General features: G+C 38.1%; 1 protein-coding gene across 1 annotated transcript; it reads right to left on the reverse strand.

Annotated features, from left to right (window-relative positions):
- Window positions 1–942: 942 nt before the first annotated feature.
- On the reverse strand, window positions 943–14,333 carry LOC133993849 (four and a half LIM domains protein 1-like). Its single transcript, XM_062432948.1, has 6 exons — window positions 14,244–14,333; window positions 3,964–4,143; window positions 3,672–3,846; window positions 3,219–3,388; window positions 2,804–2,990; window positions 943–1,456 (listed from the first exon to the last, which is right to left on the reverse strand). Exons 2-6 carry the CDS (start codon window positions 4,117–4,119, stop codon window positions 1,305–1,307), a joined length of 840 nt encoding a protein of 279 aa, XP_062288932.1. The 5' UTR covers window positions 4,120–4,143; window positions 14,244–14,333; the 3' UTR covers window positions 943–1,304.
- Between the last annotated feature and the right edge of the window lie 483 nt (window positions 14,334–14,816).

The raw sequence follows: 14,816 nt of genomic DNA on the forward strand, positions 1-14,816 counted from the left end.
AACAAATACACAAGCCACTAATATAAGCAGATACTTTTTCTTAAAGAAGATAGTTGGGAAAAAATACAATTAAAAACAGTCCTAAATGTATGTCTCCTAACTGCAACTTCCACACATCCATTTCTCAACTTTTAAAAAAAAACAAGCTAACCTCTTGCTTATGATAACTCTTAAAGCACACACTGTGTTGAGTGAAAGTGACGCCTCGCATCATCAGCGAGCTTGCTTTGAAGCTTCCACATCTCGTGTTCTTTAGATGTGGTTGAACGAGTAAGTCGGACATTATGTTGAAAAATGTAGCTAGCTGTCTATTTGCAGTTTTTATGCTCGATAATTCATCTTCAAGTTCAACCTGATTACATTTTTATTCATATTTTAGCATCATATTTACTTTGATACAAGGGTCAATGACGTATAAGGATTTGCAACAACTCAATTGTAGAATAATAAAAACAAGCATATCTAATGCAGTAGTTCAAACATTCAGAATGTTGTGTACCTGAAAGTTCATATTATAAATTGAAATTGATTTTAGTGGAGATTAATTGGCACTGGCCTTAAAAAAAGTCATGTGGTGCGACCATGATTCATCTTGAAATAAATTAATTTACTTAACACGCTTCACATCTTTTTTTACAAGTTTTCAGTAATATAAAGTGTTTGGAAACAAAGTATTAGCATTTTTTTTTTTTAAATGTTTGTAAATGATGATCTTTTATTTAAATAAGATATTTCAAGATGAATCATGGTCGCACCACATGACTTTTTTTCAGGCCAGTGCCAATTAATCTTGAAAAACCCACTAAAGTCACTTTCAAATTGTAATATGAATTTCCAGGTACACAACATTCTGAATGTTTGAACTACTGCATTAGATATGCTTGTTTTTATTATTCTAAAATTGAGTTGTTGAAAATCCTTATACGTCATTGACCCACAAGTCTGTTAAAGAGAAACTACCAAACATAGTTACATATACTGTAAGATCATTGAGGATTTGTCTTCAGCTAGTCACCCACCAACATTCAACACAGTCTATGTTGTTTTAGGATTAATATTCCTCTACCAGAGCAAACAACCAACAGCAGACATTAACTACATTTTGGTCTCAACAATCCCATTGATTCATGTGTAAACTACCGAAAGCACAACTAGATAATAAACTGATAACTGAAATGAAGACTCTGGCCTTTATTTGGAAACAAACAAGTAACATAATGACTATTATTTTAAAAAAAAAAAATTAAAAAAGAGGATGACAGCTGATGATGTCCGCTGTTAGAAAACAACCAAGCTCTCCGTCTCTACTTGTTTGCACAGTCGGCGCAGAGGATGTCTCTTCCCTTGGCTACAAAACGCTTGTTGGACAGACTGAGGGAGCATTTCTTACAGTTGAAGCAGTATTCGTGCCAGGAGCTGCCCTCGTAGTTCACGACGTTCACACCTTTACCAAAACCTGAAAGAAGAGAGAGGAAAAGAGAGTCAGATCAAGACACTGTTGTCACTTTGGTGTCAGTGTGTCCTTTCAGCCCTCTTAAATTCAATTTCCTTCTACCTAGATATGTAGCCAGTCCAACCTCTGGCTGTAACAGCTTGGATAGCATCAACGCACTCCAGTCTGAACACGCAGTATTTACCCTTTTATTTACATTTGCGTCACAGATTGTGCTGAATTTGTAAAGTCAGGAAATTCCCTGTGATCCTATTGATCAGGTTCTTGTGCTTCAATCAGTTACAGTTACATTTAGCATATATGTTAAATAGATGAATGGATTTATTCATTTAATCAGATACACTATTTTCCACTTGCCAACTATGTGTTGAAGTTTAAGTCACAACTTCTATAAATCTGAGTATCTCTAAAAATGTACCAGGTCTATAATAAGTTTTACTTAAATAACATTTATCTGATTGGTGATAAATGCATTTTAGATTTTATGACCTAATCCAAATTAATTTTTATGCTAGATTAGGAGGAGCCACAGGTTAACCCTCACCTCGAGGACCTGCATTCAGGGATTGTAGCCCATGAATTCAGATGCAAATATCCACACTAAAAAATCTTATATATTGATGGGCTATAGATTATTAGTCTTTAAAGATGGATAAACAGAAGATAAAAAGAAGGCCAAAAAAGACCAAAAGTTTGCCTCAGTAAATGAAGATTGCACATATTGGAGTGTTTGATTGCTTCTCCTGTAATTCTTTTTTTTTTTTGCTAGATCATGACCAGGCGGGGAGTTCCGGTCCTCTGAAATGAGGCCAACGCGGAAGTAACTTAAAACTGCATTCTATCAAAAGGCCACCAGGGGGCGACTGTTTTGGTGTCAAAAGGACTTCCGTCTCTATACAAGTCAATGGAGAATTCACCAACTTCTCACTTGATTTCTAACCTCAGTAAACGTTTTCAGAATGTGTTTATGGTCTCAATCACTAGTTTAAAGCCTTCTTCAATGCAGTATGATGTTCATTTGTGAAATGTTGGGCTCCCTGATTTTATATTTGACGATAAAGCAGGGTATGCATTAGGGCGTGGCTACGTCGTGATTGACAGGTTGATTGGTTCACAGGTTCAGGAGGGCACCTCATGCTCCTCCTGATGCCCATATAAGTAGAATCCGTGTGTTTTTTTTACCCGGCATGCACTGGAAATTTTCAAGATGGCGCTGCCCAGATCCGAAACTATTCGCTTCCAAGCAGCAGTCCACAAACCAATGGGTGACATAACGGATGTTACGTCAATTTTAGTCTATGATCATGACTGAAAAAATAATTGTAATCATGAGTTTTAATTTAAAATAACCTGTGATGGGGTTTTGGCAGCCGCTGCATTTCTTAGCCACAGAGGTCTTGTAGCAGTCGACACAGAACACCTGGTCCTGGTGGTTGGTGAAACTGGACCCTGCCAGAGGTTTTGAGCAGGAGCTGCACACGAAACAGTGGCCGTGCCACGGCTGGTCCTGGTAGTTCACTCCTCCAGAGGTTATCGGCTGGAGACAGATGGAAGAGAAGAGACTAAGTAAATCTATGCACGTTAGTATTACTGCAGCGTTGCCATTAAAATCCTACTAATCTGTAAAAAGTCAAATATTGTTTTATACACTGAAGAACAATTTACTGCTTGAAAATGTCAAATCACTTTCAGATTATTCATGTTCAGTTCATGCTTTTAAGAAGAATGAGGGAAGCAGGTCTGTTCCCTGTTTAAAAAAAACAACCTTTTTGCAGCTGAAGCAGTGTTTGGCAAACTTCTTGTCATGGCAGGGGCTGCAGTAGATGTCCGTTCCTTTGGAGAGGAAACTCAGTGATCCTATTGGTTTTTTACAGCTGCAACAGGTGAAGCATTCATCGTGCCACGAGTTCCCTTTGTACTCCACACTCTCTGTGCCTGCAGAAAATGAGAGGTGGTTGAGATGCTTATTCAAAGAAACAGTCAGTGAGCAAGTAAATGATGAATGAATGAAAGTAATGTGAGAGTTTGTAAGTATTTCACTGATTTAAATGAGTCAAAGTGGTTCCATTTCAATCGAAAGCCTCAGTTGTTGTGCTATTAGTAGTGCAATTAATATTATTATTCATATTTTCTTTATTTTTACAGATTTTTAATTGTTTTCCAGCAGCTTTTCTGTTTAAAAAATAAGAAATCAGGGTTTGTGGGTCATCAGTCTTACCAGCCAGTATGGGTTTATAGCAGCCATGGCATCGTGGAGCATCCTCTCTGGAGCAGCACTTCCCACACATGATGCGGTCATCCTTGGTGCTGAAGGGCTCCTTGGCCAGAGGCTTGTAGCACTTGGTACAACGGAAACACTCCTCATGCCAGTACCGGCCCTTATGACTGAGCTCCTGATGCAGAAACAGATCAGAGGTAAGTGGAGGGAAGAATAAAGGGGCAATACTGTCAGACTAACCAGACCTGATTGAATATGTGCATAAACTCAAGTGCCAGCCAACCCCTCGCACCTTTGTTTCCACAGAGATGGGTCGATGGCACTCTGCGCAGTTGTTGGCACAGAACTTGGTGTGGCAGCGGACGCACACCGGCCTGCCCTCGCTGCGGACAAACCTTTTACCCCCGAGGTCCTCCCGACAGTAGAAACAGTTCGAGCTCTCTGACATCGTCGCTCCAAGGGAGACACACACCTGCAAGCAGAGGAAGAGGAGAGGGAAGGTAAAAATCCTACTCATCATGAAGTCATCAAAGTAGAAATCATGTTAAAAATGATGCAGATTTTAGGATAGATTTGAGTTATTCTGTCTATACATAAACTTCAAAGCAAAATAAAAACAAGCAAGCTTTTGGCATTTTAACTCAACTTAACCTTTTCCTCACCACATAGAGAGCTACCGATAACAACCACATGGGGGCGCTGTATGTTTAAAGATGCTTTTCTTTAATAGCTGAAAACTGAACACTGACTAACATGTATTTTATATTTGCATGAGTGTTTCAGTTTATCTTAATCATCTTATCAAAATAATCAGTAAACTACTTGCTTTTTGCGCTGCTTGAGCTGCTCATAGAAAAAAAAAAAACACAATCATAGAAGAAATCAGGATATTTATAATCATCCTGTCACTTCAAAGCTGCGTGTAAATGTCACTGCACAGTTTTTTTGGATTTGAATGTTTTGTACCACTAATCAGTTGCTCTCTGTGACATTAAGTGAACTGAATCTCACATAGCAGAGCTGTTGGTACACTTGAAATGTGCATGCTGATATTAACAGTCATAGCTGATAAGATGCTCTCATGTTGACACTGATATATTTGTTCTGTTGTAAAAAGCAACCAGGTGTCCATATCTGTGTTTCTGTGTGTCCACCTGTGTTTGCATATATTGTAAAGCATGCATTACTCAGTGCGTACGTGCTACTTCCTCCTCGCTCATTCATCTTATCGTTACTTGATGACAACAAGTTACATAACATAACGTACAATTAAAATGGCCAAAAGCACAATTTTAATCATTTGATGTGATGATGTGATTAAAATATGTGAAATAGTCATAAGTTTTTCTAATTAGATTCTGCGACCTGCCAAAGTAGATAATCTGCTCACTATGCTATTAATTTACCTGTTTAAAGGGCAATATCTGTAGTTAAGTCACCAGACCTCTTTACAAGTCAAGTTCCAGGTAGTGTTTAATTATAAGTGCAAGCCTGAATAAAAGTGTTTTAGGACTCTTAATCAGCAGCTCATTTGCATTTTTACTGGAAGCAGTTTTTTGAGCTCTACTGGTCACAAGACTGTTTAGTTTAAACTGCAGGGTTATGGGCATAAAGCTTTACTTTTTGATACATGTGGACATAAAGTCAGGGCTGTAACCTGTTTTTAAAAAATCTAGGTATATTTCACTGAAAATCACAAATAAAAATAAATAAAAATTGAGCCTTTAGTTAAGTATGTTCATTTTATCCTAACTCTTTATAACTTTAAACTTCTGCTTCTCTACATCTCAGAAGCAAATGTATTTTTTCTCCACAATTATTATTTTATTTTATTCTAAAACATACAATAAGCTTAAATAATATGTTGCATTGGTATAAAACTATTGAATAAATAAATTAAAATAAGCTCCATCTCGACCATCAACAACCTTAAAATGATGCTTACACATAAATGTATCACTATTTAAGTTTCAATAATAAGATATATGATTATATATGATAACTCTTTTACTTTTGATACTTAAAATTAAGAACATTTTACTAATAAAACCTCTGCACTGAAGATTTTAATGCAGGACTCTTACTTTATTTTTTCACAGTGGTATTATCCACAGTCCATCTCATTACTGTCCACCATTAAGTCAAATGAAGACCCAAAAACTGGATAGGACAGCGCCAAATAATTAAATTATAGCTATGTCTAACTGAGTTCTCATAAAACAGAGTGCAATAATCACTCTGCCTAAAAATACAACAGGCATAAACTTCCTAAAGATAGAATCGAAATCACCACGTTCATCACCATAACTTCCATCACAGTGCTGTGATTACAGGGTCGGGAATTTCAGATGCTCAATAACACAATGTCAAAAATCACAGCAACAAAAAAACACACAGAAATGCACACAGGAAGAGATGGCTAAAGTCTTTTTCTCGCGCTTGGATATTTCCCACATCAAGTTCACGCTGGCTGACCATGAGGAATTCTCCCAAGCAGAGTGTGTGTGTGTGTGTGTGTGTGTGTGTGTGTGTGTGTGTGTGTGTGTGTGTGTGTGTGTGTGTGTGTGTGTGTGTGTGTGTGTGTGTGTGTGTGTGTGTGTGTGTGTGTGTGTGTGTGTGTTCGCATAGTGAGGTGAACACATGAAGGAATGCTTGGTATGACTAATGTGGTGAGATCTGGAACTTCGACAACTCTTTGACAGAACCTCGACACACACACACACACATACACACACACATACACATACACATACTTCTTTCATGGACCACTCCCTAGGAAACCGCCAAAACCACAAACTATAGCGTTCGCCTCCCGGTTAGAGCGGCATGTCAGCACAGATTCATGAGGAAGTTCTGGTTTTGGCTCTGGACCGACATTACCACGAGTTTTGGCTGCATTCACAAACATTGAAATCCTCCCTCTTTCTTTCCAATGACTTTCCTTAAGCTCTTAGCAAAAGTCAGGGATGGGTCAGGGATTAATTTTTATAGGCGAGGACTGACATATATGGGTTTGTTAATGCCGACAACCATTCTGATGCTTTTGGACGAGACACAAGGGGAAAATGTGGTGAAATCATGGCTGTCTTTTTCAGCCACATGTGTAAAGCTGAAGATTTAAGGCTGTCTGTCAGGTACCGTAACGTGACACCTTTATGCCAAGACTTGTACTTCACTTCTTATAAAATCGGGAAATGTTAAAAGGTTTTAGATTAAAGATAAATTTGGTTTGTGTGAGGATGGTGGGCCACTGAAAATGGACTTAAAACCATATTTGTCCCAGTGGCCTCCTTTTTTAGTCTCTAGTATGTTATACCAATATTCTCTAATAGTCTCTTTTTTTCAGTATTTTTCATTTTTGTAAGTATTGAAAATATAATGTTAAAAACTGGATTATAAAAGGATTAAGAGTTCACAGCCATGCTAACACCTCTGTGAGATAGATACTTGATGAAAGGTTAGGGGAAGACAAAAGTTATAACATTACTTCCTGAGGGAAATATGAATGTGTGTGACAAACTTCATGATCAGTTTATCCAATAACTGTCTTTGAACAGCAAAAACTGATCTACTGGTTTAGAAAAACAAAAAAAAAATACATTCGTACAAAATTAAAACTCTCCTTTAAAGTTGAATACAAGTAGAAGGAAACTGTTAAAACTGTTCACTTCAACTTTAATTCCTCTCAGGGTGGAGAAGCCTCTTGAAAATAATATAGCGTAACCTTATTGTCAATCTAAAGTGAGTTTTACACATTTTATCCTGTTACCCAGAGTCGGACCTCTGTCAGAGGTATGTGCCGAAGGTTAAAGGTGCTACTGTTTATTAAGTTGATTAAATACCTTCTTTGGGATCTTGTCACCTTAGCAGACAATAAAGCTGCAAATCAAAGTCGACATCATGTGGAGTAGACATACATCTTCCTTTCAGTAACCTGTTAATTCATTACTTATTAATGGAAAAAACCAGCAGCAGGTTTGTGTGTCGACTGGACTCATCCATCAAGTCCAGCCAGTCACTGGAAGCACTGGTCTGGTATTTACCTGTTTCCCCTTCACATCTCCCTCCCTGGCTCTTTTACTTAATGCCTCTCCACAAACTTGAGTGCTGTTCAGGTTCAAGGCTGTAGAGCTGGCAATAATAATGCTTGGCTAATCAGCATCATGAATATCTTATCTGATGGGAGCCAAAGAAAGGCTGACAGGAAGCGAGCCAGTAACCACACAGGTCAGAGGAAAATAAATCAGGTTTTTTCTCTGACGTCAGAGTGTTGCTGCACGTCTCTGCAACGGTTTTCTGTAATAAATATTCACACTCTGTCATGGTGTGATAGCACGTATACATCATTTTCCTGTGTCAAACTGCCAATACGAAAACCCTTTGTTTGATCGCCATGGAAACAGTTCAATGCAAAATTAAGCTGTGTCATTCAGTTGAAACTGAAGGTGGGGTTGGAAAGCAGCGCCGCAGCCAAGGACAACATTGTGTGTGTGTGTACTTGTATTTATCGGGTTGTGGGGAAATACATTTTAGTGTTAGTTGGTTTTAGTGTTTTTGGGGTAAAGTTTGGTTTAAGGCATGCAATGGAGGCTGGTGTTCTGTATTTTCTTATTGTCAAGAAATCAACACAAACTAGAGTAAATTGCTTTTTTTTTGACTATTCAGCTTCATTTTATGTGGGATTATAAATTTAATGTAACTTTTAATCATAATATTCTGTCACTAAAATTTCAATGATTAGGCAATAAACAAGAGATTAATTGGCAAATATTTTTGATAGTCGATTAATCATTATGATTAATTTTTTTAAAGAAGAATTACTAAAATTCTCTTGTTCCAGCTTTACAAATGTGAATATTTTCTTTTGTCCTCTTTGATAATAATAAACTGAATCTCTTCAGGTTGTGAACTATTTGTCGGGACAAACCAAGACATCTTAGGGTTGCGTCTTGAGCTTTTGGGACAAAGTGACCAAACAGCTAATTATTAGTGTTATTCACTATTTATTTTCTGACGTTTTACTGAACAGACGGATGAATCTATAATGAATTGTTAGTTGCAGCCCTACATGCCATGAACAGTGTGACTCATGATGTGTTTTAAAACAGTGGAGGTCTAACAGACAATTTGTGTACACAGACAATCCTTGTTAACAGGATCAGTTCACTGTTGGTTTTGGACATTTTGTGGCATTTTTGACTATAATTAAATAATAGAATATCACCTGCTTTCTCTTTTTTTGGGTTAGTGTAAATTTCCAAGGAGGGAACATAATTAAATTGAATGTATTATCTTTTTAAGTCTGCAGTCATGCAGTCTGTAGCTACTCAAATTTAAAAATGTCATGGTTGATTTAGTTTTTAATTAGTTTATTGCTGTTACTCTCTGTGTTCAGGTTTCAGTCACCTGTTTCAGCTTCTATACCGTTTTCCAACCAAACCCCCGAACCCTACCACACAGCGGTCGAAGATCTGTGGTGTAAAAATAGAACACAGAGAGAGGTGACATCATGTCCCGTGGATAAGGAGAAAATGACACGCATTTAAAACGCATGAAGGACGAGAAGGAGACGGAGACGGCAAAATAAAGAAAACACAAAGAAAAGGGAGAAGTAATTAGAAGAGAGGAGAAAACAGCCGGGCCAAACATGACCAGACAATCTAAAATAGTGTGTGATTTAGTCTGTCTGCATGTACCCACCATCTGTGTGTGTGTGTTGGCATGAGCTTATCACTGAAGAATGTAGTGGAAAACTGAGAAACAGGAAGTCTCCATCAGAACGGTGAAGTTGGCACAGTTCAGTCAAATACACACACACACACACACACACGAGGGATTTCTTGAATGTAGTAGTTACTATAACTGTGCTTACATTAACATCTCATTAATGCCTACAGATATAGCATGAACTCAGGCTGAACTTTATATTTCATATGTGCTGCAGGTGTGAGCTCTGTTTTTATATCCAGACACTTTGAAGACTCTTTAATCATTGACTCGGTGTGGTAGCTGGTAGAAAATGTCTCTTCTTGGGACTTCCTGGTGAGGTTTGAAACTCTGTGCAAAAATATTCATCGTGTTCCAATTTGATCCTGAGCTGTAAAATGTATCTTCAATTTCTCCTCTTTATCTACATCCCCTCCTATTGTAAGCGGAATTCAGAATGTGTAAATAGATAAGGAGTAATGGCTTTTAACTAGAATCACGTCCTCAGGTCACCTATTGTTTAAATGTCAAGGCAAGTCATGAAGAATGGGAAATAAATGGCCTTTAAATTGCATAAGTCCGAAGGTTTGTGTGCATAACTGATTAATGGACATCACATGATTATGTTTAAACATCCTGCATCCTTTAAGTGGTAAAACTTCAGCAGTATACTTTTATATGTTCATTTTAATCTCACAAGTTAAACTACGAATTATTTTAATTATCCATTTATATGTCGATCATTTTTTTTCAGTTGTTTGTTCAGTAAAATAGAGAATAATATCATCATCATTTTCCATAGCCCAGGGTAACGTCTCCAGTTTGTTTATTTAGTCCGACCAACAGTCCAAAGCCTGAAGAGATTTTAATTTCCGATCATAGAGGACTAGACTTGAGAAGAATTTAGGGTGATTTTGTTCGGAACATTTAATAAAATATTCAACTGTCGACAGTAAATGTCACATTTTGTAATCTTTCAGAGGGAAGCAGGAAGAGCTTTTCACTTGACTCAGGATTTTGAAATTATGATGATGATCTCACAAGAAGAAATCCATCATTAGAAGAAATGACCAGAATGCATTGCATCACCAGGACTTGTGAGTAAGAAGCTGCTCTTATAAACTTTTTCTTTTTTCTATACTGTGCATTTATATACATCTACCTTCGACTGATGATGCACCAAACATCACAGACTGCTGATATAAATAGTAGTAGTGCTTTAACTGCAATCAATTCATGGTTTTAACATGCAGTCACAAAATAACTCTGCAACATTCAGCCACTGGATGAAAAAAAGTCCAGTCAATATAAAAGTATTGTTCATAGCAGCTTTAAAGATCACTGTATCCTTATTATGCCCCATCTGCATCAACATGGTACTGGGAGCGTTCCCACCCCTGATTCCAGTCATACTATCTCAAAAATAAATAGACATCAGTATTAGAAACTGAGCAGTGGGTTCAGCTAAACATTTGTACTCCACAAAGTAAAATAATTGTTTTATTTGGCACCAGAGAGCCACATTCCAGAGAGCGGGAATAAAGCCGATACAACAGATCAGAGTCGTGTAAAGCGAGGCTGAAGAAACGCAGCATGTCCCGCGACGACAGGACAGACATGATGGTTTTACCAGAAGCTGCTGGTTTTTCTGCACTTAATCTACAGAGCTTTTTCTGTCCTGTTCTCCCTCTCTTTTTCTTTCTCTCTCTCTCCATCTGAGTTACACGCTCCTTCTTTGGTTCTCTCCTTTTTTCTCTCATTCCTCAGTTTAGCTAGGAAGATGTTTTTCAGAACAGTGCAGCTGAGAAAACTAGAAACCCTTCAGCTGCAGCAGTGCATTACCAGTTTCCATTTCCATGAATATCCATGACATTTTCCATGCGAGTAAGTGACCCTCCCCACATTGGCACCAAAGCAGTTCAGTTGGAGGACTACTGAGGGCCCATAACTAATAGTGAAATTATCTTCTGTGACATTTAAGTCCTCTGCGTTGTCTGTCTGGAGTTTTTTTTTTTTTTTTTTGCTCCGAAACTATTCCAATCTTCTCTCATAAATCTCTGAAAATCCCAGTTTCTAACCATTCTTCCAGATTTTCACCCCTAACATTGCCCACACCAAACCCTAACTTGAACTTAACCATTTCTAATCAAGTGCCAAACCATTTCTGTATAAAATACTATACATAAAAAGAGGCAGGGAACCAAACATTAGATCATTTACCATTAATTTAACTGTTAAAGCACAAGGCTGAATAAACGCACAGATGGGTGACAAATTAAAGGGGAAAAACTGGGTCTTAGTAAGATGTTGGGTCACCACAAGTTTCCAGAACAACTTAAGTGCTCACTGGCAGAAATGTAATATGTGTAGATCTCGACTAGCTTCTTTAAAAAGATGTTTCCTCATTGGGTGTTTTCATCGCTCCAAAATCTCCCACTTGGGGTTCAGCTGGGTTGAAATCTGGTGACTGTGAAGACTATAGCAGATACAGTATGATTCACATCATTTTCATACCTTTTTCCCCCTGTATGAAAGGATGTGTTTGTCATGTTTCTCCACTCAGTCGTTATGATCTTTCCCTTCATTTTTTATTTTATTTTTTTTACTTTTTAGCTGCTGGCTTCAAAGAAAAAAAGTGATTAAACTTATGCCAAATGATGTCTTTAAATCTAAACATACGTATCTGTCACATACAAAACAAACATGTGATGAGTCGGGCAGCTGCTTCCCCTTTTTTCAAAGACACCAGGAGTGTTTATTCATGTACAGTAGTTATCTAAATGTTCGTCCTTCCTTTCACATAACACTTTGTCATTGTCACAATCACTGATGAATATCAGCGCACCCAAACAAATCACAACACGTTTTAATGGCGGCAGGTCAAAGATAACACGTCGCCGAGAACCTTTTTCAAGCTTCATGTTGTCAGAGGACAAAAACTGGCGGACTCCAGTGAAATCTCCAATGGGAGGGAGGTGGGGTGGGGGGTGGGGGGTGGGGGGCTCCACTAGTTTTCCCAAAGGAGATCAATGAAAAGAAAAACATGTCTGCATTGCATTTACATTCTATCCTATTAAAATCACAGCAAGCAAAACACAACAGGGAGTTACCGTGATGTGAAGTCAGACAAATTACAAAGAGTTTTTTTATGAGCCTGTGATGTAATTTATGGCACTGAGCTCATGGTAATTTCTTTAACATGCAGGCACCAACTGTGTGTGTGTGTGTGTGTGTGTGTGTGTGTGTCAACTGTTAGAAATGACTGTAATACTGCAAGTAAACCCATTTGGCTGTTTAGAAATAAGCAACACTTACTAAAAATGTTATGTTAAAGGGGGAATATTTCGCTTTTTGTGACTTTATGTTATTTATATACTGGTATGATATCAGATATTTATGTTAAATGTGATAAAAGTTACAGAACTTGAGGTTAGCATGTGTAGAAATGCTCCCCACGAAACAAAAGCTCAGGCTTCAACTTGCCCTGAACGCTTCATTAACAATGTTTCTACCGTGTCAACAAGCTGATGTCGACTCATCATGCACACCCATAAATGGCTGTCCCGCCGTCTTTGTTGCAATGGTGTTTACATGTGCTGTTCACGTTATCATATTTCGGTTTTGGATTTGAGAAATTCACTTTTATAGTAAAAGAAGAAGGAAAAAGTAGTGAAATTCTACGACTAAAGTTTTTTGTTTCATGGTTTGTTGATGTAGCCTCTGCAGCCGGCAGAAGTCAGCTGGCCAATCAGAACAGAGAGGATTCACTTGGAGGGGGGGCCTTAAAGAGACAGGAGCCAAAACGGTCTGTTTTTAGACAGAGGCTGAACTGAGGGGCTGTGCAATGTGCCAGTATGAGTGAAATTGTAACTGTATCATGCAAAGATATTCTAACAAATAAAGCCCTGAAAAGGTGCATGATATATAAACTTTAAGATGACATAAGTTACAGTTGGAGCATCTGCAAAGGCATTTTTTCACGATATCCAACATGATGTGTCCTTAATGGGAAATGTGTCGTTCCCTTTTCAGTCTTTTTTACAGACAAATTCTCCTGTCTTGTAATCAGTGTATGAACAATCAGAGTTCATTTAAGGGTTGCAGTTACACAGTCAGTCATATGTGCTCTGTTACACCCCATAGTTATGTGTCAGTCATACTTCCTGAAATTCATCATCCTGAGACTGTTTGACTGCTGGTAGAGCACACACCCCATCGCTTACACACACACACACACACACACACACACACACACACACACACACACACACACACACACACACACACAGGACAATGAAGAATAGCTGTACAGGAATTTTAATTGACCTGTGTGATGCATTTTTTTTTTTGCCTCAGCGGTTCCATCATTGAGTGAAAAAAAAAGAAGGAGACTTCCTAACTGGAAACAGATTTCAGGAGCTGCTCGGGCTTCTTCCACAAGTCAGCATGTAACTGTAGCTCGCTCACACACACTCTCACACACACACTCACACACTCACAGAGACAGACAGCCAACGCCCCAGACAACTTTAAGTCTTGTTTCCTCTCTGCATATCAAAATGCTGTTTTAAAAAGTGAAGTCTTTGATCTCACAAGCTGTGTGAGAGAGAAGCAGAGTTCATGTTGCTGCACGGTTTTCTACTGGTTAACAGTTACTGTGTAGGTGATCTGCTCTGAGCTGACTTTTCATGAAGATCAATCAATAACTTTGTATTGTCACATTTTTACAGTAAAAGATAATAGTGAAGGTTGGAGTTCATTAAGTGTCATATAACCTGCATCTCTGTACAAACAAGCTATAAAACAGTCCAGCAGTGAGTTAAAACAATGAGGTTTGGTTAGACCGTACAGATATAAACATCTTACCAGGTTCAGAGTGATGACTGCGGCGGTGCACGCGCGACTCTCTCCAAGCTGTTTGGAAGCAGGGAACTCCGCTTACTTTATAAATACTGACATCTGCAACTGCGTCAGGCTGCCTGCAGAACTACTGGCTGAACCCGGAAGTGTGGAGTTCAACTTCAAAATAAAATAAAATAAAATGTTCCCTTTGAACGGAAGTGGAGAGGCTACCTTCAAAATAAAAGTGAATGTGAAAAGATATAAGAGCACACTTTGTCAGTAAAGTATTCAGATCCTTTACTTAAGTAAAAGTACTAATACAGCAATGTTAAAATACTTCATTACAAGTGAAAGTCCTGTATGGAAAATCCTACATAAGTATAAGTATTAGCAGCGTGACATCATTAGATTATTAATACTGAAGCATCAGTTTGTAAGCAGCATGTTACTGTTGTAGCTGCTGGAGGTGGAGCTAGTTTTAACTACTTTATATATATTAACCTAGTTTAGTCCAGTGGTTCCCAAATCACTTGTTTACAGGGAAAAATCACTATTTGGTAGATCTGTTAACAGCTCATAGACATATGAAATGTAACC

Source organism: Scomber scombrus, chromosome 14, assembly GCF_963691925.1.
Source record: "Scomber scombrus chromosome 14, fScoSco1.1, whole genome shotgun sequence".
NCBI lineage: Eukaryota > Metazoa > Chordata > Actinopteri > Scombriformes > Scombridae > Scomber > Scomber scombrus.